Source organism: Podarcis tiliguerta, assembly GCF_965153285.1.
Source record: "Podarcis tiliguerta genome assembly, chromosome: 3".
Classification (NCBI taxonomy): domain Eukaryota; kingdom Metazoa; phylum Chordata; class Lepidosauria; order Squamata; family Lacertidae; genus Podarcis; species Podarcis tiliguerta.
Window position 1 is genome coordinate 88,506,083 of NC_139536.1, and position 25,735 is coordinate 88,531,817.

At 42.2% G+C, this 25,735-nt stretch overlaps 1 protein-coding gene across 2 annotated transcripts in view; it reads left to right on the forward strand.

Moving 5' to 3' along the window:
• NBAS (NBAS subunit of NRZ tethering complex) overlaps nucleotides 1-25,735 on the forward strand; it is a 175,144-nt gene that overhangs the window by 92,240 nt on the left and 57,169 nt on the right. The window contains exons 32-38 of one of the 2 annotated variants that reach the window (XM_083431293.1): nucleotides 1,988-2,101; nucleotides 15,641-15,754; nucleotides 16,459-16,616; nucleotides 17,274-17,378; nucleotides 23,646-23,813; nucleotides 24,557-24,670; nucleotides 25,176-25,299. In XM_083431293.1, the coding sequence (XP_083287419.1) occupies nucleotides 1,988-2,101; nucleotides 15,641-15,754; nucleotides 16,459-16,616; nucleotides 17,274-17,378; nucleotides 23,646-23,813; nucleotides 24,557-24,670; nucleotides 25,176-25,299 (897 nt within the window). The remainder of the gene's footprint in view (nucleotides 1-1,987; nucleotides 2,102-15,640; nucleotides 15,755-16,458; nucleotides 16,617-17,273; nucleotides 17,379-23,645; nucleotides 23,814-24,556; nucleotides 24,671-25,175; nucleotides 25,300-25,735) is intronic. The other variant, XM_083431294.1, reaches the window with a different exon arrangement.

Sequence of the window (25,735 nt, forward strand, 5' to 3'; positions counted from 1 at the left end):
TGTTTCTTAAAAGTTTTCTCTTATTCGATTTTGAATGTGCACCTATTTGTTTCAGTCAAGTCAACCTGTTTTTAGATATTTAATTCTGCCCGCTGGCAGCAAACATTGTAAACGGGCTTGAATTATGCATTCAAATAAAATGTGCATGGATTATTATTTAAATCTTTTAATTGATTTATATTATTCTTTCTAATTGTTTCTATTTTTTTAAAACTCTTTTACTTAATTGATCACATGAGAGCCACTTTGGGCACCATTTTGTGGGAAAGTGGCATACAAATGATGTTGGTGGCTTATTAGTTTCTTGTTTGGCTCTCATTGCTGGGGTTTTACCTCAGCCGAAAAGCTTCAGTATTTCTGTGTGTTTGCCATTCAGTGGCATGAGGTACAGTTAAATCATGAGGTTAGCAGGGACAAAGCTCATAAGCAGGACTGAGAAATTCTTTCTCTGAGTGAAGACAAAACCAGAAAATCTTCAGTTAATGGGCATGTAGTAATTCTGTGACGTATATATATAAAATAAGATCCAAAAACTGTGAACTTCCTCCCCTTTCAAACTAACACAAGCCTCTTCCATTAGCCAAATTACATTTTGGATGTTGTCCATGGATTACAGACAACTGCTATTCTAAATGCTTGCTTGTGGGTGTATCAGGGTTGGTTCCACTTTGCTATTTTCAAGCTTAGATTTTCCTGCTTCATAGTTCATTCCCTGCAACCTGCCATTTTGCCTTTGCCACACCATGCCAGTCAACTGTGAGTACTTCAGTGCTGGTACTGCTTTCTTCTATTTCCCTCCCCTTGAGAGATTAAAGTGCACTGTCAAGTTACTTTGTGATCCTTCTGTCACCTGAAAACGACTAATGCTGCAATTTATTTCAGAAAAAGTACCTTTTATGTCATGAATGTGCACACAAGCACATGGCTATATAACAGTGGCTGAAGTGGGTCCCGAAAAGGGGACAGGCTCTGATTCTCAAATAATTGCATCCATTATGTTTTGGACACTTTAAAGACTACCACGCAGAAGTTAAAATGGGTGGAAAAGCTGCCTGCAGGTTCCTAATGCTTTAAACTAAAACTTTCTTAACTTGGAAAGGCCACCTTTAAGCATGAGTTGTTCTTCGTAGAGTGCACAGAATAATTTGTGCTTCTTCTTGCATTTGAATTTGTAGTCATCTGAACTAAGGGGTGGTAAAGGAGCCAGCTTTTCCTTCCCAGAAGCAGAGGCCTCTTTCTCAGTGAGGTGGTAGACCTGTGTCTGGGCTGTACAACCCCAGAGTGGAGGCATGCACAGGTCTGAATGTTCTCCATCTTGCTAAATGACCAACCTTTGCACATCAGTGATGATGTCCTCTCTCTAAATGGAGATTCTCTGTTCGCTTTGTAACACACACACACACACAACCTTAATAAAAACTAATTAAATGGAGATTTCTCTGCTAAAATATTTCTTGGGGTATATCTGCAGCATAAGGAACAAAGCACTTTCAAAATGTATTAATATTTTATTGAAAGAATTTCTATTATAAAATAAAGTGTAAAAAAGAAAAGAAAAGTGTGCAGAAAGAAACAGTATACAAAAAAGCAGTGTAATATACTCCCATGCATGATTATATAAATATATATGATGTTATTATCCTAATACATAGTTTTTTTTAAAAAAATGTTTTTATTAAAGATGCTATTAATAGCCTACTACATTCTGTATAAACATTCAAAATGTTGACATATTTATCCAAACAAAGCCTATGTCTGTAAGCTGTCTGTTCATGAGTTGCGAGTGTTTTCATATTGTCAGTCCATTAATTGAAGAAACTTAAGCACTAGAGATATTGTTTAAAACTTCTCCGATATCGTCCCTTCCATGAAGTTTGTAATATTTGCATATGTAGCTTGCGTGTGCACTTAACTTTTTCCTGCCTTCATAAAAAAATGCACTGTCTTTTGTGACATTGCCACTTAATATAATGTATTTTCTTACCAGTGCGCCTGTGCTCTGATCGACTCAGCCTTATCAAGGAATGTCTCCTGCAGCTGCCAACAAGCTACAAGCAATCTGCCAAGCTCTTGGGACTTGCAAATTTGCTGAAGGTTGCAGGTAAAATAAAAGCTGTAATGAAATTTACCCATGTTTTATGTTGAAGGTGTCCAGCTTTATGGGGGATTTCTTCAAGGACTTTACTCAAAGATCCTGTCTTCAGTGAAGCTTCATATATTGCATCATTGCAACCTTCCTTTCTAGATAAATACAGATGGATTGATTTCAATTTAGATATAATTTGGGATTTCACACACAGCCCTTCCAACACAAGTAGAATACACACCAGCGAGAGTACAGTTACCACCTAGTCAGATGTTAGTATTAAATCCCACTTTAACCCGTGTCAAATATGAAAAACAGATAGCCTTTCTGTGCAAACAAAATGTATTCTATATCCTGTAAAAAACGTAGGTTTTACTTGTAGTCCTTCTTTGATCCTGTTGTATCGTATTAGTGAACTGATGCTATACCATGTAAAGCTTTTTAAATATATGTATTATTGTTGTTAAATCTCACAAAAAGTATTGCAAGACATTTATCATCATATACAGTTTCCCCCAAACATAATAATAATAATTTATTATTATTTCTTCTTTAGTTTCTACCCATCCTTTCTTGATGTTTGTTTTTTAGCTGTTTTGCAGTACATCTGTTTTTATTATGTAAACTTCACTCTCATTAGTTCTTTCAGTAATTCACTGCTTATATTTCAAATCCTGCCCACAACTTCACTGTGCAAAGGTTCTGATGCTGGATCAAATCAAATTACGTTTTTTGTTTTGTTTTGTTGGCTAGCAAAGGTAAATATTTGATCAAACTTTCACTTGGAGAAATCGGATGAAGCTGATTTGACTATATCTTCCGCTTCCCTGTTCTTTCACATCATCATATCAAATACAAATTGAAAAATGACATGGGTCAGATCCAGAGTTAAGTGTGTGCATTAGGGCTGGCAGAAGCAAGCGGTCCCATACATTCCTTCCCATGGCAGCTTTCTAGTTCCCTAAAATGTTCCCCTGAGGTTTGGGGCCATGTTTGAAGTGGGTAGACTGCAGCTTGTGAAGCTCAGGAGAGAAGGGGGGACAGCTGCTGTGAAGATAAAGAGCGGGGAAATCAGCTTGGGCCAGCTTAACTCCAGAGCCAAGCTGTTATTTTATTACGTAATAATGTTGTTGATAACCTGCTATCACCGTACACAGAGCCTTGCCAAGTAATTTAAGCAAAACACAAGTTCCTGCACAGTGGAGCTCACACTGTGTTTGTTGTCTTGGACTAGTAAATGGCACAAATCTCTGCAGTGATTACAGTGGTACCTTAGGTTACAAACACCTCGGGTTACAAACACTTCGGGTTACAGGCTCCGCTACCCTGGAAGTAGTGCCTCGGGTTAAGAACTTTGTCTCAGGATGAGAACAGAAATTGTGTGCCGGTGGCATAGCAGCAGCGGGAGGCCCCATTAGCTAAAGTGGTACCTCAGGTTAAGAACAGTTTCAGGTTAAGAATGGGCCTCCAGAACGAATTAAGTATGTAACCAGAGGTACCACTGTAAAGGTAAAGGGCCCCTAGATGGTTAAGTTCAGTCAAATGCGACTATGGGGATGCGGCGCTCATCTCACTTTCAGGCCGAGGCAGCTGGTGTTTGTCCACAGAAAGTTTTCTGGGTCATGTGGCCAGCACGACTCCAGCTGCTTAAACAGGTAACACAGAGAATCCATGTGGTTGTTGTTGGTGGTAGTGTGCAAATCAGAACACTAGCCTTTGGCAGTCTTCCCTAACCTCCAGCTGTTCTGAACTGCAGCTGCAGCTATTTCTCATCATTGGCCATGCTGGCTGCGGCTTATAGGAGTTGTAGTCCAAAACATCTGGAGGGCACCAGGTCAGGGAAAGCTGGCCCGTGTGATTGCCATCACACTTCAGCACATCTCCTTTGCCAATCTTTGCAACCCTCCATGAGTCAAAGGCAGTTTACTGAAATGGGGAGCATCCTCTGCTTTTGCAGCCTTGGGAAATCAGGTCTCTAAATCCAGTGGTTGTCAGTGTGCCCCTGTGCTGCCTTGGTCATGTGAGTAAAATCAACACAGGGTGTTGATTGGGAGTAAGTCTCAGTGCTCAGTGTGGCTGGGTGGTATGCATCGTTTGAAGTCGATATTGCGATATCAGTTTCATAATTTTGAGCCTGGCGATATATTGTGAATCATGATGTCTTGTCTGAGCGTGCGTGCAAAAATCATGATGCAGGAAAAACCGTGAAGCCCATCAGTGCCTCTACGTAGCTCCATCCATATTTCAGACATCGTGAATATAGCATGATGTTTAGCTGGTGATATATCACAGTGTTGAAAACCAGATACTGCCCTGACCCTAGTGCCCAGGAGACACGCTTACTGTTTATTTCCTTTTCAAAAACCTCAGTGAAAATGTGACTTTTACCTCAAGTATCTGTGAGCTGCATTTAAGCATGCCAGGGGGTGGTTTAGTTTTTTTTAAATATCATTTGGAGTAAGCTTAAGTCATGGGTTCACTTGAATGAGTTGAATAATAATAATCCTGGTTGAATTCTGTATCTAAAAAAAAAAGGGGGGGGGAATCACTTAGTGACTTTATTTTGGTTATAGTAGGCAGTGTTTTTGCCTTTAAACATATCCTCATGGAGTCATTGTTCATCAGTCCTGCTGGTTTCATAATATAAGTAGGAATAATCCCATTTTTTGTCATTAATGTTTATCACAGCAGCGTCTGAATCTGTTCACTTTTGACATGAGTAAAAAATGCACCACAATGGGCCTCAGTTCTCAGATTCTTTGAATCCCTGTATTTCTTTGTTACACAAATTCATTTAGAAGACTGCATCTCCCTGAGGGGCAGCTATAACTCTATGTAATTTCTTATCCAGCTATTTTGTATACTTTCCTACCTCCCACACAGGATACTTGAGAGTGTAATAGATCGTTAGTTTGAAGCACACTGCAAACTTTAGATAACTATCAAAGACTTTAATTAGGCTTCTGCTCTTTAAATTATGCTATGCTGGATATGTTCTTGCCCTTCACATTAAAGTCTACAGCAGCTTGCTAGCTGGAAAACCTAGGTGTTCCTTGCATTCTGTTCCTGGTGGCTTGTTAGAACATTTATTTTAATTATAGACTGCCTTCCTCCTGAAGTAATAATAGCGTTTTTATATAAAAGCAGCATAAATATATCCTCTTAAACCATCAAAGATGAAAACATCTTGAATCCTCTCTTATTGCTGCTGGAGGTCTACTTTGAGGAAGGAACATGCAGCCCTGCCCAGCTAGTTAGTCACAAAGCTACAGCAACCACTCCTTACACCTTTTCTCTCTCCCCTCTGGGTTTACAATGGTGTGTGTGTGTGTGTGTGTGTGTGTGAGAGAGAGAGAGAGAGAGAGAGAGAGAGAGAGAGAGAGAGAGAGAAACACACAAGATGGCTACTTGGCCAAGGGCCACCACTTGCTGGGTGGCTCTCTACCACCACCATCCCCCAGTCTTTCAGAGAGAGAGAGAGAGAGAGAGAGAGAGAGAGAGAGAGAGAAAAGTCTTAACAGTATTTCCAAAACACATTTATGATTTCTTTCTCTCTCTTTTTTGGAAATATTATCCCCTGCAGTTTAACAGCAAGGCAGCTTACAACATCCCCTGCCCCCAATGCACAATAAATTTGGGATAGTGAAATGTAATTAATTACAGACAGCTAAAAGAAATAAGAGAAACAGCAAAAGAAACCGCAGCAGCAGGAGAACGATTGAAACAACTAGTTACTCAAAGAGCAGCGTTAGAAACTGAGATATGAAACCCAGGAACTAAATGGCATCTTAAACCTAGGTTGCGGGCGCAACAACAGAATGTCTAGACTTGCCTTTTTTACAACAAGAATACAAAGCCGAAAGCGAAATCTTATGTTGGTTTTTCACACGGTCTACTCCAGGCATAGGCAAACTCCAGCCCTCCAGATGCTTGGGACTACAATTCCCATCACCCCTAGCTAACAGGACCAGGGTCAGGGATGATTGGAATTGTAGTCCCAAACATCTGGAGGGCTGGAGTTTGCCTATGCCTGGTCTAGTCCTTCCCCTGCCTGCCCACCCCCTAATATTCTTAAGAGGGTCTCTTCTCCAGTCTTCAGAGAGTAGCTAGAAGTGGGGAGGCAGAAAAAGCTCCTCCTTTCCTTCCACTCTGCAGTTTTAATCTGAAATTTTAGGTGCAGTATTGCGCCCAGATAAGAAAGAATAAAGATAAGAAATATAAAATAAACTTACGATTGTTCTCAAAAAACTGAATCTCATTTGTTATTTTTCACACAGTCTCATGTTATTGTACTTTGTTTCCTTAATTTCCTTCAGAGAAAAATTCTTTAGTTTATTATCTATACATTACAAGAATCATTCAAGGTCTGCCAGGAGACTTTTTCTGTCAGTAGTTTCCCAAATATTCTTTAAATACTATCCATTCTTTATTCACCCTTTGCATTGAGTACCCTCTGACTCTCCCTTTCATTATTGACCATTGGATGTATTCTGCCATTTTTACCTGCTCTTTTTACCTTACTCTTTATGTACGCAACATCTGCAGCCAAGATTCTGGTCGCAATGAATTGGAAGAGTGACATTACACCTACAAAGTCAGAATGGCAGGTACCAAGCCATTCATGGGTTAACTCATGCAAACCAGCATGCATTCATGGGTTAATACATGCAAATAAATGCAAATTGCTCCTGTCTGGAAGCTCTGCAGCCTGCTGGAGCAATATGCTTCGGAAAGCTGCCCCAGCATTTTGCACCAGCTAAAGCTTCTGAGTGCTTTCCACAAGCAATCCCACATCGACCACGTTGTAGAAATGGAATATGGATGTGACCACCACGGCAGGTGTAACTGCGAACAGACCTGCCTTCTCCAGATGTTTGATCTTGGCTCTCCTAATTCATTGTGAGGAATGCCTTTCTGTATGCCCTCTCAGTGGCCTACATGTGCTCAGATAGGGCACTTGATAGCTAACAATGGCCACCTCAAACCTTTAAGGCTGCAGTCCTATACACACACCTATGGAAAAGTCCTATTAAGCTTGATGGGACTTACTTCTCACGGGACATATATAAAATTGCACTGTAATTGCACTGCGGAGCCTAGCAAATTCACTTTAACCACTTCTTCCTTTCCCCAGGCGGGAAAATCAGCAGAAGATTTAGGGAAGACAGGATTGCCAGTACGGCTAGATTGTGGTAGCCAAGCATGAACGATGGTCTTGGGTCTTTAGAATAACAGCTTGTAAAGGCTTACAGCTGAAATGTGAACCTCATCTTTTTGACTCCTGTACTTTGGCTTAAAGAAAAATGCCAAATTGCTGAAGAATGTGTTAACAAATCGCAAGAGTGGCAGCAGCGATTGTCACAGTGCGATTTCAGACAATTGCTGACGGAAACTGGTTGTCAGACAAACCTGAAGAATTTTATTTTCAAAGAACTTCGTCCAGTAAAGCACTATTTGCCTCAAATGTTATTGCATCTGAAGCACTCCTAAGGATAAGCTCATGCTTATATATATATATATATATATATATATATATATATATGCATATATATATAATGTGAACTTTGTTTCTAACAGCACAGAACATTTGAGATTTACAGTGGTTTAGCTTAATTTTAAAAGAAGCAGTATTTTTCTGTGTATAAGACGCCTCCATGTATGACGACCCCTATTTTTTTTAACCCAAAATTAAGAAAACGCACTATCCGTGTATAAGACGACACCTTATTTTAAGCTTCAAAAATTTAGGAAAAAAGATAGTCTTATACATGGAAAAATACGGTAATTTTAAAATTCCCAAGAAATAGCCTGAAAAACTAAAGCTGATGCTGGAAGGTTTCCCCCCTCCTTTTTCATACCAATACAACTAGCACTGTTCTTCCTCTAATACTCTTATGCTGGATATAAAGCATCCATATTCAGCTTTCAAGAGTGCAACTCCCTAAATTGGTTAATAAACTCTTGCAGTGCATGGCCTCTAATGGAAACGCTGACAAAGCTTTTACTATATTATGTGAATGTTGCCTCCAATAAAACTTAATGGCACCTATAAACCATGGCCATAAATTAAAATGTAAAAATCAAGATTACACTTATTTGTTCTTTATTATATGAGGGCGGAAGGTGCTGTTCCATATAACCAAGAGCGTTCCATATAACCTGTAGTGTTCTCTGCTATAAGAATAAGAGTAGCAAAAGGGAGCTATTACAGCACGGCTTAGGCATACTTAAAACCAAGGTTTCCTGACCTTACCTCATTTCTGGCATTGTGTGTGATTGTTGCTAGTAAGTTGGATGTTCAAGGAGTTGGGGCACTGCTTTGGGTTTTCTGAAGCAACCGCTGGTTAAAGTAAACCTAAGCTCCTCCAGCCAATTGGAAGTCGTGGAAGCCCCGTCGGGACGTTCAGGTTCCCAAAAATGTTTGCAAACCAGAACAGTCACTTCCGGGTTTGCGGGGTCCGGGAACCAAAACATCTGAGTAGGGAGGTGTTTGGGATCCAAGGTATGACTGTACCTCTATATGGTTTGCAACATCCTAAAAAATATCACAAATAAAAGTAAAATGCAAAAAAAAAACAGTATAAAATACAGTGTTTACAGTGGCACAGATAACAGTTAGGCAATATACCCTCTGAAACATCTATATAAAGTGGAACAACTAACACATAGGGACCATGATAACTACTGGCAGATCCAGAATACTGAAATTCAGCAGAGACAGCAAGACCCACATATCATACAGTATACACAAGTATGTCTTTATAGGTCTGCTACCTCACCTGTAACACTGAACATAAGTGGGGAAGAATCTCACATTTGATAGGTGGGGGCAAGTTATCCCATGCAACCCTCCGCGATTCCAAGCATTACTGGATATCCAAACAGAGCATAATGTTAAGTGTGTCTCTTCACTTAACATTTAATTATTATTATTTAAAGAAGATAATTATTGGAATTTTAGAAAGTGGGAAGGAAGGAGCTGCTTCTTCTGTAGTCCTGATGAAAATTGCTCCATTAGAAATCTGGCTGTGGCACTAAATCAGATGGCAGGATACCTTGACTTCCCCTGCCCATCTGCCAAGGGTGCTTCCCAGCCCAAAGGAAAGCACACAGCAGAATTAACACTTTTGTTGTCAAAGAACGCCATTGCTTCTACAGCTCTGGAGACCTACTCACACCAATCTAGCGTTTAGGCAGCTATTCCCAGGTCCGCCATCTATAGAGCAGTTGCTGCAACTGAGGAACCCTACCCCTCCACCAGTTTATGTACCTCCTCCAAACAGGCTGTACTCACGTAGCCGGAGACTATGCCTGCATGCAAGCTGCCTCTGCTTTTCCCATTTTGTTTCTCTCCTGGTTCCGGGAGACAGTGGTGCATTTAGTGTGGGGAAGCACCTAAACCACCACTTATCTACCCTGCCTCTTTCTCCATCTCTGAAGTTTCCCCTGCCCCTGATGTTTGCCTCCTGGTGGGTACAGGTCCCCACAGACCACCGCCCCCCCTCTCCCAGATCAGTCCCCCTTCCCCTAGTTCACACACACCAGTGTCCTGCCAGTCCCTTGTGCCATTGCTATCTCCCATAACATTAAGCATAAACATCAGGAATCCTGATGATCTTCTGGCAAGAACCCCTTGAGCAGTCCTTGCCCTCCAGGAATTTCAGACATCATATCTGAGATCTTTGTAACTACCTTCCCATCTCTGTCCGTCAATTGAGGCCTTCTAAAACCACCCCCATGATCTTTTCTTGGAGCTGGTTGAGCAATATTGTTCTTTATTTTTGAGTATTGCAAAAGGCAGAAAGCTTCCATGCCACTCTATCTGCAGCTGTTTTCGGATTACAGCTCCCGTCATCCCTAGATAGCAGGACCAGTGGTCAGGGATTTGGGGAACTGGAGTCCCAAAACAGCTGGAGACCCTAGTTTGGGAAGCACTGGCTTAGATCTTTGTTAAAGGTTATCTGGTGGGAGGATCCCATAGGCAGAGATCGGCTAAAGGCATTCCTATGTCACAGAACAGGGACAGCATTTAGCACCAGCTTCTTTGCTCCTTGAAAATCTGCTCCAGCATGTAAAAGGTAAAGGTAAAGGTACCCCTGCCCATACGGGCCAGTCTTGACAGACTCTAGGGTTGTGCGCCCATCTCACTCAAGAGGCCGGGGGCCAGCGCTGTCCAAAGACACTTCCGGGTCACGTGGCCAGCGTGACAACGCTGCTCTGGCAAGCCAGAGCCGCACACGGAAGCGCCGTTTACCTTCCCGCTAGTAAGCGGTCCCTATTTATCTACTTGCACCCGAGAGTGCTTTCGAACTGCTAGGTTGGCAGACGCTGGGACCGAACAATGGGAGCGCACCCCGCCGCGGGGATTCGAACCGCCGACCTTTCGATCGGCAAGCCCTAGGTGCTGAGGCTTTAACCCACAGCGCCACCCGCATCCCCAGCATGCTCCAGCATGAGGAGCATGCAAATCTGGAACAGCATGAGGAGCATGCAAAAGTCCCCCTGCCCATACTCCATTGAGACCTTCTGCTGGATGCCAGTCTCCGCAAGGAATGAAAAGAGGCCTTCTGCTCCCGGGGCCTATATTTTCCTCAAACATCTACTTTTAACGGATAAATTCTGTAACACATATGCATTTGGAAGGCAATTTCAAAGGTGCAAAGAATCTAGGACCACTTATCTTTTGACAAAGCAATCTTCAGCAGTGATTCTTAATTACTGTTTGTTTATTGCCTCATAACGTTAAAAAGACCTGGCACAAATGTTATTCAGGGCTGCCACAAGCTGCAGGAATTGCTATTTGAGTCATTAATTTCAGAAATCTTTTCTAATTAATTTTTGCTTCAAAATGACAGTGACATTCATGGGAATGAAATTAGTTTAGCAAGCTAATGCCAGCTCTGGCACTGGTGATTAAAAGAGGTTTTCTGCCCCCGAATCTGAAGAGAAATTGTTACATTCTGAGCAATAAGTAAAGATGCAACCTTTATTACCGGCAGATATCTGTTCCCTCCAAAGTCTTTATAGATGATGATTGGGTTTGGGTTTTGGTTTTGGTACAAGGATTGTATACCCAGGTTTCCCCTCTCTTCTTCCGTTGTGTGGAAAGTGATTTTTTTTTGCAACAGTTTTGGTGTTTAGTATGGGAAATAGGGATGCGGGTGGCGCTGTGGGTAAAACCTCAGTTCCTAGGACAGGGGTCAGCAACCCATGGCTCCGGAGCCGCATGTGGCTCTTTTACACCTTTGCCGCGGCTCCGAGGGGAGGAGGCGCATTGTGTGCCCCGACACTCCCCACTGTTTTAAATGTCGCAATGGTTTTGCGGTTCCCAGTTTTTTCTCTTCGGTCCAAGTGGCTCTTTTTGTCTTAAAGGTTGCAGACCCCTGGCCTAGGACTTGCCGATCGTATGGTCGGCGGTTCGAACCCCCACGGCGGGGTGAGCTCCCGTCCTTCGGTCCCAGCTCCTGCCCACCTAGCAGTTCGAAAGCACCCTTAAGTGCAAGTAGATAAATAGGTACCACTTTATAGTGGGAAGGTAAACGGCGTTTCCGTGTGCTGCGCTGGTGCTTGCTCGCCAGAGCAGCTTTGTCACGCTGGCCACGTGACTCGGACGTGTCTCCGGACAGCGCTGGCCCCCGACCTCTTAAGTGAGACGGGCGCACAACCCTAGAGTCGGACACGAGTGGCCCGTACGGGCAGGGGAACTTTTACCTTTACCTATGGGAAATATGACTGCAGGAACCTCCCACTGTTCTCCACTGGTTCTGGCGTTGAGCAGCAGGACTCATATTTTAAAAATCACCAAAGGCATCAGCTCTACATTTCTGCAATAAAATATTCTAGACAGGTCAATCTCGAATTCCTTTAGAATGGCCTAGCTCAGAGCAAGTGTTTCCACCTGAAGCAATTTCAGATGTGCAAAGGTTGTTCCCAACAAGGGGCACTGCAGCCCATGCGTAATGCAGGGCAGCAAGATTTTACTGCCTACAAGAGCTGTCCCTCAGCCGAGCAAATCAATCATGCTGCTACACAGAAATTTGTTTGGACCTAAGGCCCTATTGCACTGGCTTGCAGATTCGGCATTTAGTATATGAACTCTGCAGGTGGTAGTAGCTTAGCAGAAATCCTGCCCTAGGGATGTTTTCCACTCTTTCCCAGATATCATCAGTTAAGAATGTCCTTCACTTGAACCAGTGGAAAACAAGACTGTTATAAATTTCCATTCTCAGCTGTTTTGGGGGTGGGGTGGTCTATTCAGGCAGTAATTAGGATTATATATTACTCGTGAACCCACACGTGCCGGGCGTGGTAGAACAACCTTTTCTTATCACCCATGGTGGTAGTTGTTCTTTAACAGGTCACAGTTGTAATTTTACCAACTGGAGCCTCCTTTATGGAGCGGTATGGGTTTTTCTTTTTCTTTCTTGCATTCATAGTTTATGGCTCTTCCAAGCTCTGGGCTCAGCATGAGATGAAGTCCTTGCCTCTGTTATCATCTGCAGTGTGACTTAGCCTCTTCTCTGGGTCAGTAGGCAAATCCTGCCATATAAGAGTTCCCCATCCCATAACCACTCCAAGCAGACTGCAACATTTAATCAGTTAGATTGTTTGATTAGCTGATCAAAAAGTGTGTCTGTGTGTGTTTGTGTGTGTGTGTTTAAGGCAGTAAACTCACATGGCATCCAATTTTTCAAAGTGTCTTACTTTGAATAGAATTGCATACTAAAAACTTGCAGATGGCAATCGCCATCTTAAGAATCATCCTCTTTCACACACAAGGAGGAATGTGTATTCAAAGATGATTTAGCTGATGCTTTCTTGCCATATGAACGCATCATGTAAACAACAAAGGAAATACTCACTGTTGTTTTACTCATGCAAATGACTAAAACCCACATGGTTTGTTTGAAGGGAGATGTTCTTAATATTCGTTGGCCGTACCAGATTTCCCTTCAGGTGGAATATTGTTGTTGTTTTTTGAGGGGAAACGATGCTTAAAGTGTCTTTCTGGATGCCCAGGGCATAGTCTTGCAGTGTTCAAGTTCTAATAAAGGAGAGATGGACAGGCCCAGGGGAGGGAAATGTGGCCCTCCAAACTTACAGATTTGGCCCTTGGAAGTGTCTGCAGCCACACCTCTTCATGCTGGCCCTGCCTCTTGCCATCCTTGCGTGTGTTTTTTTTTTTGCCTGGCTGTCATGTGTCTTCACACTCTGATAATGCCTCTTTCTTTCCTGGATGGAAGATTGTGTGTTTGTGTGTGCGCGCACACACACGCAAACTACCCTACTGTGAAAAGGTAAAATTTGCATGCAATCCTCCATCCACTTTCGCCCCACCTACCATTGAAATATGGTCCAGAGGGGAATTCTGCCCTTAGACTCCTGTTTCTGTTTTAGTGTTTTTCCTATGTTAGCATTTGAGAAACCAGGGAGGATGAGCAGAGTCTTTGTGTGTCCTTTGCAAATTATTTAAACTCTTCCCGCAGATGCATGCAGTCTTCTTCAGAACAGCAGACAGGACCACCTGCCCGGTTCTGGATGTTCCATTTCTTAAGACATAGCACTTGATCAGTATTTAAACAGCAAAGGCGATTCAGGAGGGAGAAGATTGTTAAGGCCTCATTGTGTCCTTTTAAAGTGGCAATTTGACTTTTTAAATTGTACCTGTCAGGCGTTCAAGCATAAAACTGTCATTAGGAAACAATTTTGCTTTTATAGTCCTTAACGATATGTACATACGCACACTTTTCAATGCAGGATTCCATGAGGCTGTCACAGGGCTGGTTTGATTGGAAGAATGAAAGGGAGATACTTGAAAAATCTTCAGCGGGGTATGGCTTCAAGCGACGCCATTGTGAAGCCTGCAGGAAAAGCTCATTAAATTAAATTGAACAATTCAAACTGCATGTTTCAGGAGCTCCAGTCATGATGCTTTTAGTATACAGTGGTACCTCGGGTTAAGAACTTAATTCATTCTGGAGGTCCGTTCTTAACCTGAAACTGTTCTTAACCTGAGGTACCACTTTAGCTAATGGGGCCTCCCGCTGCTGCCGCACGATTTCTGTTCTTATTCTGAAGCAAAGTTCTTAACCTGAGGTACTATTCCTGGGTTATCAGAGTCTGTAACCTGAAGCATCTGTAACCAGAAGCGTCTAACCTGAGGTACCACCGTACCGGCAAGGAGCAGAAACGAGAGGAAACTGTCAGGGAAAAGGAGACTGTGGCAGGATAATTCCTGCGTTTTTGATAACTCTTGTAAAAATACGTGGAGCAAGAAAGAGGCTACAGTTGTTGTTGCTGCTAACTTCGCTTCGGCAAACTGCTCAGACTCCATTAAGGAAAAGTAATTTCTCCCCCACATCTAAGTACATCCACGTTCCTTTCAAACAGAAACAAATCATTATTTATTGCCTTAGCGGATACCTGAGGAACAATTTAAGAAACTTACATTAAGCACTCACATTGGGCTATGGCTCCTTCCATTTTCTCATGGCGGTTGAGAGGCTCTTCTCCCAGTTGGGTTTTAAATCTATTAGGAAAAGTGTAGGACCCCATGGAAGCCACAGGCATTTCACCTCAGCTGCATTGGTTTTAAAGGTCACGGTTGCTAGATAGTCCTAATTTTGAAGTTATCCCTTATTTTAGAACGGGGAACCTGCGGTGCACCAGATGTTGTACACCACACATTTAAAGCACATTCCCCTACCCCAAAGAATCCCGGGAGCTGTGATTTGTTCAGGATGCCGTGAATCGCAGCACTGTGAGGGGCAAACTACAGTTCCTGGGATTATTTGTAGGATGAATGTGCTTTAAATGTCTACTGTGTGTGCAGCCTAGGACTGCCAGCTCCAGCCAACATGGCCATTGGTCAGGGATGATGGCATTCAAGTCAACAACACATGGAAGGCCACAGGTTCCTCACCTTCTAGAACAGTTTCCCGAACTTGGGTTTCCAGCTGTTTTGGAACTACAGTTTCCATAATCCCTGACCACTGGCCCTGCTAGCTAGGGATGAAGGGAGTTGTAGTCCAAAAACAGCTTGAAGACCCAAGTTTTGTACTATATTTACTATATGTACTATACTCGCATATAGCAGTCTTGGAGTGTGGCCTAAGGCTCGCGTCTACCTTTTTGGTTTTGTGAAGACACAATACAGTCATACCTCGGGATAAATGTGCTTCAAGTTAAGTATTTTGGGGTCAAAATGACTCCACGCGCATGTGCAGAACCAGCGAAACGCGGCACGCACAGACGCAGGTTGTGATCGCTTCAGGATGCAAACGGGGCTCCAGAACAGATCCCGTTCGCATCCCGAAGTACCACTGTAGTGGGAGATTCAGGGTCTAAATAGGCTCTGGTTTGGAGCTTTAAAATGAACTATTCTGGTCGATTTGCTTTGTGGCACCTCTTCCTCTTCCTGCTATTGCCATCCTTTGCATTGTGTTCACACATAATTGTGTGGGCCGCCCATCACATTCTTTGTTACTTATTTATTATTCCTAACCAGATGTTAATTTTCTAATCGTTTAACAATAATTCCTCTAACTTTTGTAGGTGATGACCAGATGGAGAGAAAAGGACAAGTTTTGATTCTGTTAGTTGAACAAGCTCTTCAATTTCAGGATTACAAAGCAGCAAATATGCATTGCCAGGAGCTTATGGCTTCAGGTGGGAATGAATTTCCTCTTCTCCCCCGCTCCCCAACCTCCCCCCCCCCCAAAAAAAAAATTATCCTGTGGATTTTCTGACATTGTATGGAATGGCAAATATTTTGAGAGGAGCCTGATGAAGTCATTATCAGAGTAGAGCCACTGAATCAAAGGGACTTGAGAAACGATTAATTTAAACAGTCTATTTCAGCGCATTTACTGTAGAATATAAATTGGATGAATAAAACTCTTTATCCTTATGCAAGCTGGCAAATTACTGTTTTTTTGAATGCATCAGCCTCAAAGTTGGATACATGAGGTTCCTCTTTTTGTTCTATTTTTTGAAGCATTTCATGGTGATGTCTGCTGTAGGGTGATGGAAGTTGTGTAGTAATGAAATGTAGTTGGGTTCTATACAGAAAGAATAAATTGAAGGCAGGATGGTGTCTCTGATAGCTAATGTACAGACATGATCATGTTTCTGAGCTGTTAAAATTCATATGCAGGGAACAGAATCAGTGTATCTGATATGGAATGAGGTCAGGCTTTCATAACCATTCCATTGAAAACTGAATTGTGGTACTCTTCAAATTTGAAATGCTGGTGTAATTTCAATTTCTTATTGATTGATTGATTGTGATCTCAGTCCTTAATTTGAGTTTTCTCAATCTTTGATCTTAATTTCAGTTTTGTAATTGTTTTGTTTTGTTTCATCCGTATCAGGGTACTCTAACAGCTGGGAGGTTTGCAGCCAGTTAGGACAAGCTGAAGGTTACCAAGACATGGCTGTCCGACAGGAGCTCATAGCCTATGCTTTGACACATTGTCCCCCAAGTGCCATTGAACCGCTTCTGGCAGCGAGCAGTGCTCTGCAAACTGAGGTCTGTCTAGATTCTCTAAAAGCTTTGTTTAAAATGCAAACGAAACAAAAATAAATCTGTTCTGAAGTCATATCTCCTATGTTGCTATTGGACTGAAGTACTGCTTTTAACAAACACCTGGGTTGAAATCTTGTTCTTTATATGTACTGTATTTTTTCAGGTATTGCTATCAAGAATCACATCCATCATAATCTTTCATGGTATATTATTACTAGTTCTATGACGATGTCATACTTTGCCACTATTCTCATGAAATACATAAAATGTGTTTAACAGTGTACCTTCACCCATCCCAGCCAGGTTCTTTCATTTATTTATTCATCATTGTAAGCACTGTTTGATATCTGACTTGTCATCTATTTAGGGACAGCCAATGCTTTATCTTTCTTTAGATTTAGATGAACAGGTAGATGAGGTTTGTGGATCCTCCGGGATCAGAAATCTGGCTCTTTTTAAATTTTTGTTTGGAACTTGATACTGTGTTTGTGTATGCACACACACACACACAAAACCCTGGGGTACACCACCCTCTGCACATAAGACAGAGCTGGCTGGGCTTTAAATAAGCAATCTTCAGAAGGGAAGTGGCTCACCACACTTTATAAGTTATAAATTATAATAAACAATTTAACAGATAGGTTATTTGTTTTGTCTTAGATTCTTTATCACACAGTCAACTACCAGATCCGGCCTCCAGAAAAATGGGAAAACATAAATACCTCCAGACCTGCAAGTGGAATGAAAACAGAGTCTTCTGTAGAGGTAAATTGTGTGTGTGTTTTTTAAAGCACTGTGGATTTTTAAAATTCATTTGGATCTTTTAGCCTGATCACTGGTCTAGCGATGGAAACAAGGTGAGCTTAGAAGCTCCTGGTTTCTTTCCTCTGTTCCCCTTTCATCAGGCCTTTGCCTCTTTCCCTTGTTTTTCAGTTTTTTGTTTCTCAGCACATTACCAGCTTTATATCTGCATTTCATTGACCTTCTGCAGTCCCTGTCCCTTTAGCTTTTCTGTCTTCAAAGCCCTTTTATGCAGAGTCAATCAGTCAATATTGTTTATAGCCAATGGGCATCACAATTATGTAGAGTCTCCCCACCTTGGCTCACAACCTATGTTGTCCTCAGCACTACTTGGGGCTTTGGGGTCACACAGCTGCAATTGGGATGGATGATAATAATAATAATAATAATAATAATAATAATAATAATAATAATATTTATAGCCCACCCATCTGGCTGGGTTTCCCCAGCCACTTTGGGCGGCTCCCAACAGATGAAAAACATAATAAAACATCAAACATTTAGAAGAAGAAGAAGAAGAGTTTGGATTTGATATCCCGCCTTTCACTCCCTTTAAGGAGTCTCAAAGCGGCTAACATTCTCCTTTCCCTTCCTCCCCCACAACAAACACTCTGTGAGGTGAGTGGGGCTGAGAGACTTCAAGGAAGTGTGACTGGCCCAAGGTCACCCAGCAGCTGCATGTGGAGGAGCGGAGACGCGAACCCAGTTCCCCAGATTACGAGACTACCGCTCTTAACCACTACACCACACTGGCTCTAAAACATCCCTAAACAGGGCTGCCTTCAGGCAGAAATTTGATCCAAACTGACAAAAATTAAAATTAAAATGCCAGTTTGCCACTCGCAGTGGTTAGTGTGTTTATGTGGGTGGGTGGGGGACACACAACTAAACTTTTGGGGCAGACAAGAGCCAAAGAGCTTGTTCGTAAAATGCATTCAGCGCTAAATCGGAGTGCATTCTAAATGTACTAAATGCATTCCAGTACTCAATTGAGAGCGCCAACGTGGTGTAGTGGTTAGAATTCTGGACTATGACCTGGGAGACCAGGGTTTGAATCCCCACTCAGCCATGAATCTCACCGGGTAAACTTGGGCCAAGTTGCTGTGTCCCAGCCTAAGCTACCTCACAGGGTTATTGTAAGGATAAAATGAGGACTGGGTATGCCACTGTGTAAAATATATAATCATATTTTCTTCTGTTTAGACCACGCAGTAACTATAACCAGAGTCATATTTACGGACAAATGGGGCGGTTGGTTGGGGTGGCAAATTTGAGGCAAATCTGTTGTCCTGGAAGAGAGATAAAAGAGAAGCTGACAGGTGTGTGTGTGCGCTTGTGTAGACAAGCTCCTTGTTGGCTTCATAATGGCAGCTAAGTCCTGTACAGTGAAAAGGCCAGCTTCCTTAGATTGGAGCCAACTTGAAATCCTTATATGTGCCTATGTATTTTTATTTTTATTTTCTAAATGGCTCTGCTTTGAACAGAGGAGCTGCATCATGAGGATCTATGTCACCTAACCTGATTTATTATTGTTTGGATAGGATTTTACCCAAATATTTGCTGAAGTTAGACTGAGATGGCTAAATCACCCATTTCATTACACTCGGGTTACAAAATTAAGAGAGATAAGCCTTCTGTGTGACCATGCGCAACTGGCAAAATGGGAAAATGGGTATGCTGTCTTTGCTGTGTGGTTTGTCATGTATTTAAGACTTCGTTTTGAAGAGATCTTTCAGCAAGATACAGAGAACGCCTCTGTAATTGCCTCTTTTCTTCCTTTTACCTTCAGCTGCAGTTACACATGGAAATAATTTCTTCGTCTACTTTAGAAGTACTCAGACAAAACCAAAAATAACCCTCCTTATAAGCAGTTTAAGGCCTTGATTAGTCAAAAGTATTTTAGAATATTATAGCCACCATTACAGGATTATTTAAAAGATGGTGTTTAGCCGTAAAATGGTGTGTGTTAGTCATTAATGGTTAAAGTAACAATTACAGTAAATCACGACAAGTAAATGGGGGGCAACTTTACACATAAACCACTTAATACTAATGTATCTTTTTGTAGAGACAAGTATTTTGTTTATATGTCATGGTAATATGAAAGTATAATTACTGAGCACGGTCTTATTAACACGGGAAGGTGCTTACAAGTGGCTGTGTATTGCTCCAGCCCTTAAATGCCGTTTTATTTGCTTTTTATAAATGCTTCACTGCAAATACTTGTAAAAATTGCAACTTGCTTTCTTTAGGAATTCATCTGTAATGATAGAGCTACAAATGGAATTATTCACATGTGTGGATAAATAACTGGGGGGGGGGTGTTGGTGATGGAGAAGGAGTATTCATGGATTTCTTTAATTTATTGTTTTGGTCCGTAGTCTCGTGGGTTTATAGTGGCTCATGTGCATCTTTATAAAGACAGGTGTTAAAGGTAAAGGGACCCCTGACCATTAGGTCCAGTTGTGGCCAACTCTGGGGTTGCAGCGCTCATCTCGCTTTATTGGCCAAGGGAGCCAGCGTACAGCTTCCGGGTCATGTGGCCAGCATGACTAAGCCGCTTCTGGCGAACCAGAGCTGAGCACGGAAACGCCGTTTACCTTCCCGCTGGAGCGGTACCTATTTATCTACTTGCACTTTGACGTGCTTTCGAACTGCTAGGTTGGAAGGAGCAGGGACCGAGCAACGGCAGCTCACCCCATCGTGGGCATTCGAACCACTGACCTTCTGATCGACAAGTCCTAGGCTCTGTGGTTTAACCCACAGCGCCACCCAAGTCCCTCTAAAGACAGGTGTTACTTGAGCTTAAAACAGGGCACCACTGAGGATGCAAAATACTGTTTCATTAATAAATGGCACTGTTCCCTGACATTGGATTAACACGGGTTGACCCTGACAACTGCCGGGAAGACCAGAATCCCCTTTGTATGCAAACACCAAAATTTGTCATTTTCATTTGAGGGAGGGGTAGGGCAAAGGAAAAGAAAGAAGCTGTGGTGGTGATGGGTGCTGTGGAGGAGAGAAAGACGAGAATTTGGAGGTGGGTTGAGAGAGGGATGTTCTGGTGATCTTGCCCAGCTGCACTGCATTCCGTGAACTGCATTGCATGGCAGTGATCACTGGGTAAGAGTCTATTACTTGTGTTAGCTAGAACTCTTTGAGCCAAGCTTGGTCTTTAAAGGGGTCGTCTCTTCTAACTCCTGCATAGAAGTAGCATGTAGATGGTTTGTGCACCACTCTCTCCCTCTCTTGTATGGTCTTCCCATCTTATCTTTTTTGAACTTCAATATGAGCCCAGCTTGCTGTTGCTTTAGCCCAGCCAATGCTTTGGCAGTGCCAGTTTCAAAGATCAAACCCCAGATTTCATGATACAAGCGTCGCATATCTAAATCGACACTGGGCATGGTCTCCAAGCAGTGATTGTGAGCAGTTTGCAGACTCACTGCAGCTTTATGAGTTGTGTGGTCCAAACTTCAGGCATAATAGCAGGAGTCTTTGAATTCAATGGAAATTAGTGATTTAGTTAATATAAACGTCCAACTAGCCAGCAAATTGCAATGGGCTAACAAGCACAATCCTGCGCAAGTCTCCTGAGTTCAGTGGAAGTTACTCCCAGAAAAGTTTAGGTAGGAGTTCAGTCTTAATCATGTGGACATCTGACTACATTTTCTCAAATATTTTTTACTGATAACCTGTCCAGTATCAACAGGCAGGATGCCTCAGAGATGAAGTCAGGAGAGTCATTGTGTTTTGCACAAATATAAGGTTGGATTCGGGGTAAGTTCGTTCAACAAGCTCCACAGGAATCAGTGGGACAAGCTACTCGTGACTAAGTACTGATTTCATTGGGAACAAAGCATACCTAACTTAGTCTTGGTTCCAAACTATTGTGTTATATGCATCAGAAGTGTTTATGGATGCATGCATATATATATAAGTTGAGTCATTTGATTCCTCTCAAATTTGAATAGTCCTCCTTGTCAATCAGGAAAGCGTCACTCTAGAACAGAGCTTTCCAAACTTCTCATGTTGGCAGCACACTTTTTAGACGTGCATCATTTTGTGACGCAGTTTTACTAGCAAACCGGAGGTTAAACTATCCCCTTTCCAGCCCCGGGAGGAGCGTGATGAGCATTCACATGACACACCTATACGCTGCAGCCGACATGCTAATGTGTCGCGACACACAGTTTGGAAAGCTGTGCTCTAGAAAAACAGAAAGACCTAAAACTGCAGGAACACTACAAAGACTTAACTTACGCAGCATGGTCGTTCATAAGGGCAGTCTGCTGAATATCACACCAGCTGCAAGCGTGGTTTGTAGCCCAGCTCTCTTCCTAAGGGACAACTGCTTATGCCCTCTGCCTCCTCTTTTCAGAGCTAAGTTGAAAGTTCTTTGATCTAGATTGGAAAAAAGAGGGCTACAGAAAGCCAAATGACGAATTAAAGAGGACTTTTTTGACCCAGCAGATATTACTGCTTGCATTCCGCCCCCCTCCCTGCCTTGGCTTGCACTTGGTGGTCAAGCAAACTAAGGTCCAGCAGATGATCATAGATTTCCTCTTTAGCAACTGTTCATTTTCTCACCCTTTTTGAAAAAAGTGTATAAAATTAGCTCCAAGGGGTAGCTTCTTTGTTCTGTCTTTAAATACAGCTCAGTGCATCTTTTGCCATTTATTTTCTAAGCAGAGTGGAATTTTTGCCATATTTTGCTCAGCATGGGGTCCCTTCAGTTAGAGAAGCAAGAACTGAAAATTCCAACTGATTATTCAGTGGTTGGCAGGAGGCCTCCTCTTTATATCTTTTTACCACTATTAATAATGGAAAGCTTCACACTTAGGCATTCTGTTGCATATAGAAATGTTATTCTCTCCCCAGCCCCCCTTAAAAAAACCCTCACCACAATACTTCTTTTGATATCTTTTTTTACCCTATACTTTCAGCTTTTCAAATCATCATCATCACAATTATGGGTTTTTTTAAATTTAACACATTTTAGCATTTAACACATAACTTTTCCATCCAAATTAGTGGAATTAAGATAGAATGCTAGCTGAAATGTGATATGATGTTCATGCATTTACTTCCCAGGAGATGTCATTTAATATATACTTAGTTGGTACCAATAGGTGTATTTCTGTGCTTTCCAGAGACTTTCCTTCTTCCTCCTCCTCACATGATCTTCCATTCAACATAATCTTGATTTGCATCCCAGTCTGGCCAATATGTGCAGGAGGAATATGGGTGCGTGGGTTCTGTCAGGGGCGCCACTGGGGGGCGAGGGGCCAAGCCCCCCACTGGCCTTTTCCTTGATCTTTATTTGCTGAGGGTGTGCTGATTTGGCTGATATACTTTTGGAGGTGCTGTTGAGGCGTTTCTCTGCCAAAAAAAGTGGCACACATTGGCAAGCGTGTGTTTGAAGAGGAGAATGACAAAGGGTTCTCAAAGAAGTGGCATACTTTACGTACACTTACAAGTAGTATTCTTTATTATTAATTTACTTCCTCAGAATATATTATTCTTAAATAACCAGAAACATATTCAGTGTACTACTCAACCTGCCATTGGGGAAAATGTCCTCATTCCAGAGTGGCATCCAGCCTTTCATGAAGTACTCAAATATCCTTTTTCAAAGAGACTGGAAAGTATTGCCTTTTGTATGGACAAGTATGCCATTTTCTATAAACCTTTGAGTGAAACTTCAGTCCACCTGATTTACTGCTGAACCTCTTTGGACGCTATAGCTGCAATAAACTCAAGGAGTTGAGAACGAAACATTTCTGCTCTGAGCAATCTGCTGTTTTATGTCCTCACTCTTTTCCCCAATCACTGGTAACTGGGCAAAGCGCCCATAATATCATCTGTTGCTGGTTTCATTAGTCTGTTGTAATCAGCAGTTTGCTATCTTCTAGCGCTAGTGCACAATCTGAACAAACTTTCATAACAGTGTGAAACATAAATGGCTATTAACTGCAAGGCTATTATTATTATTATTATTATTATGTAGAAAATGCAGTGCTAAAAATACTTCCAGTACTAAATTCAGTGTCTGTGTGTTTACTGCGCTTGTGTTATATCAAATCCTGCCACTTACAAGGAGTGTGGTTGTTGAAATTGCTCCAGCTACAACCTTTGAAAGACTTTTGATGCATGTTTTTGCACCAGTTATAATAAAAAAGTAACCTGTTTGGCAGCTTTGTACTAAGGATTGTGTGTTGCATAAACTCATAGGTTGACACCAGCATTTCCTCTGGTCAGTCTGCTGACCTACTGCAGTGGACCACAGCTAAAACCATGAAGGTCCTTTCTAATACAACTCTGACCACAAAAGCTATGCTGCATGCCGTCAGTGATCGACAGTGGTGGAAGAAGTCACTGACCTATCTTCGGCCATTACATGTAAGAAGTAACCATACCCTTATCTTTCAGCTGTTTGACCATGGCAATTTACTGTTGCTTCATTCTTCACGTTTAGCTTTCTACTGCCACCCTTAACACTGATTTACTTAAAGAGACCTGGGTAGAGGAATCAGAAGTACAAAGACATGTTATTCATGTGGACCCTAGACAGTGCTGTTTTTCTAGAAAAAGAGGTGCCAGAACTCACCATGAACACTTCCCTCATTCTCTTAGAATGGCAATGGCGCCCACCTGAGAGGTGCCAAAACTGAATTCCAGTTAGTTCCAGCTGCAAAAAGCCCTGGTCCCAGACATGCATTTTAATTTGAGTGTTGCAAATACAGTGGTTCCTAGGAAGTCAGACAGAATCCATTCCGGAAGTCCGTTTGGCTTCTAAAACATTCTGAAACCAAAGCTCGGCTTCTGATTGGCTGCAGTAAGCTCCTGCAGCCAATCGGAGGCCGTGGAAGGCGCGTCGGGCGTTCGGGTTCCAAAGAACACTCTCAAACCAGAACACTCACTTCTGGGCTTGCTGCATTCAGGAGCCAAAACGTTTTAGTCTAAAGGCGTTGAGGATCCAAGGTATGACTGTAAGAGGCTTTTATCATCACTACTTAAACATGTGCACTCATCTGTTAGGATATCTTGTCTTTTAACATTTGTTGAAATGTGAGGACTTTTCCAGGTAAGAGCTTACGATGTCTTAATATTTGGGCTTCTCCGTCTTTCCCTCCCCTAAACAGGGTCAAGAGTTTGGAGATGCATTAAAAGGCAGCACTGGAGCAAATAAAGCAGTAGAAAAGCAAGGCTGCCATCCATTTTATGAATCTCTGATAGATGATCCATACCTTGCAGATGTAAGTTTACGACCTGTTAAATAGTTGGTAAATAAATAAATAAATGCCTATCCACACGACCCACCCTCCACGTATTAAAAGGCGGTGCAGAGAGGACTGTTACAGCAAGCTTCCCACCTTGCGTGGAGGAGCCCTAGCTGGATACATTGGTGCAAAAGTCCTTCTTCTGGTAGAGTTTGAATGCACAAATGTCAGAAGAGGACAGGCAGAGGGCAGAATTTATGCACAACCCCCTTCACGCCCTCTTTCAGCATGTTGAGAGGGCATGCAAAGCTCCCTCACCAAATGGCAATGAAACACTTCGAGTCTGAATGTTTAGACTTGAGACCCGTGGATAAAAAATAAATAAATTACTGGCTGGTCAGTTAATCAGATCTGATTAGCATCAAGGGCGAGAGAGTGGTTGGTGTAAACGGCACCTAATTGCAATAATGGGAAAGAGTAGAGAAATCAAACACGCAGCGAACGCTGGTTATAATTTGTGCTTAAAATTTGTGTTCTGCAGAATGAAGTTACTTATACCACGTATCAGCACAATCCTTTGGAAAGTTTTGCAGAAGTATTGCTGAGAACTGGGAAGCTTGCGGAGACTAAAAGTGAAGGGCATTATCTCTTTCCTGCCACAGAAGGTACAGTGTGTGCTTATTTGCTTTCTTCATGGGTGGGTGGGTGGTATATATTTGTCACAGGGTGGTGTTCTAACTTATGTCTAGATCACTTATCTTTGAAATTTCTACCTTGAAACTGTAAGAGCTGGTCCAGTGAGGGAGCCTTGCATATCTGCCAAGAAAATCCAGTGTGGGGGTCACATAGGATGATGGGCATTGGGTAGTCACCTTGAGTTTCACACCCATGCTGTTTGAATTGTAGATGAACACAGAAACCACCCTCCCAAAGGTTATGGGAGAAAATTGGTGTGGCCAGCAGTTTTAAGAAACTGCTCCACCATTATTGAGTTTCTCATTTGAGGAATCCCTTGTAAGCTTCTATGGGACCCCCGCATTCTTCACAGCACAGTTTTCTGGGGAGGAATTCTTCTAGATTATTGCTTGCATTGTCAGTACT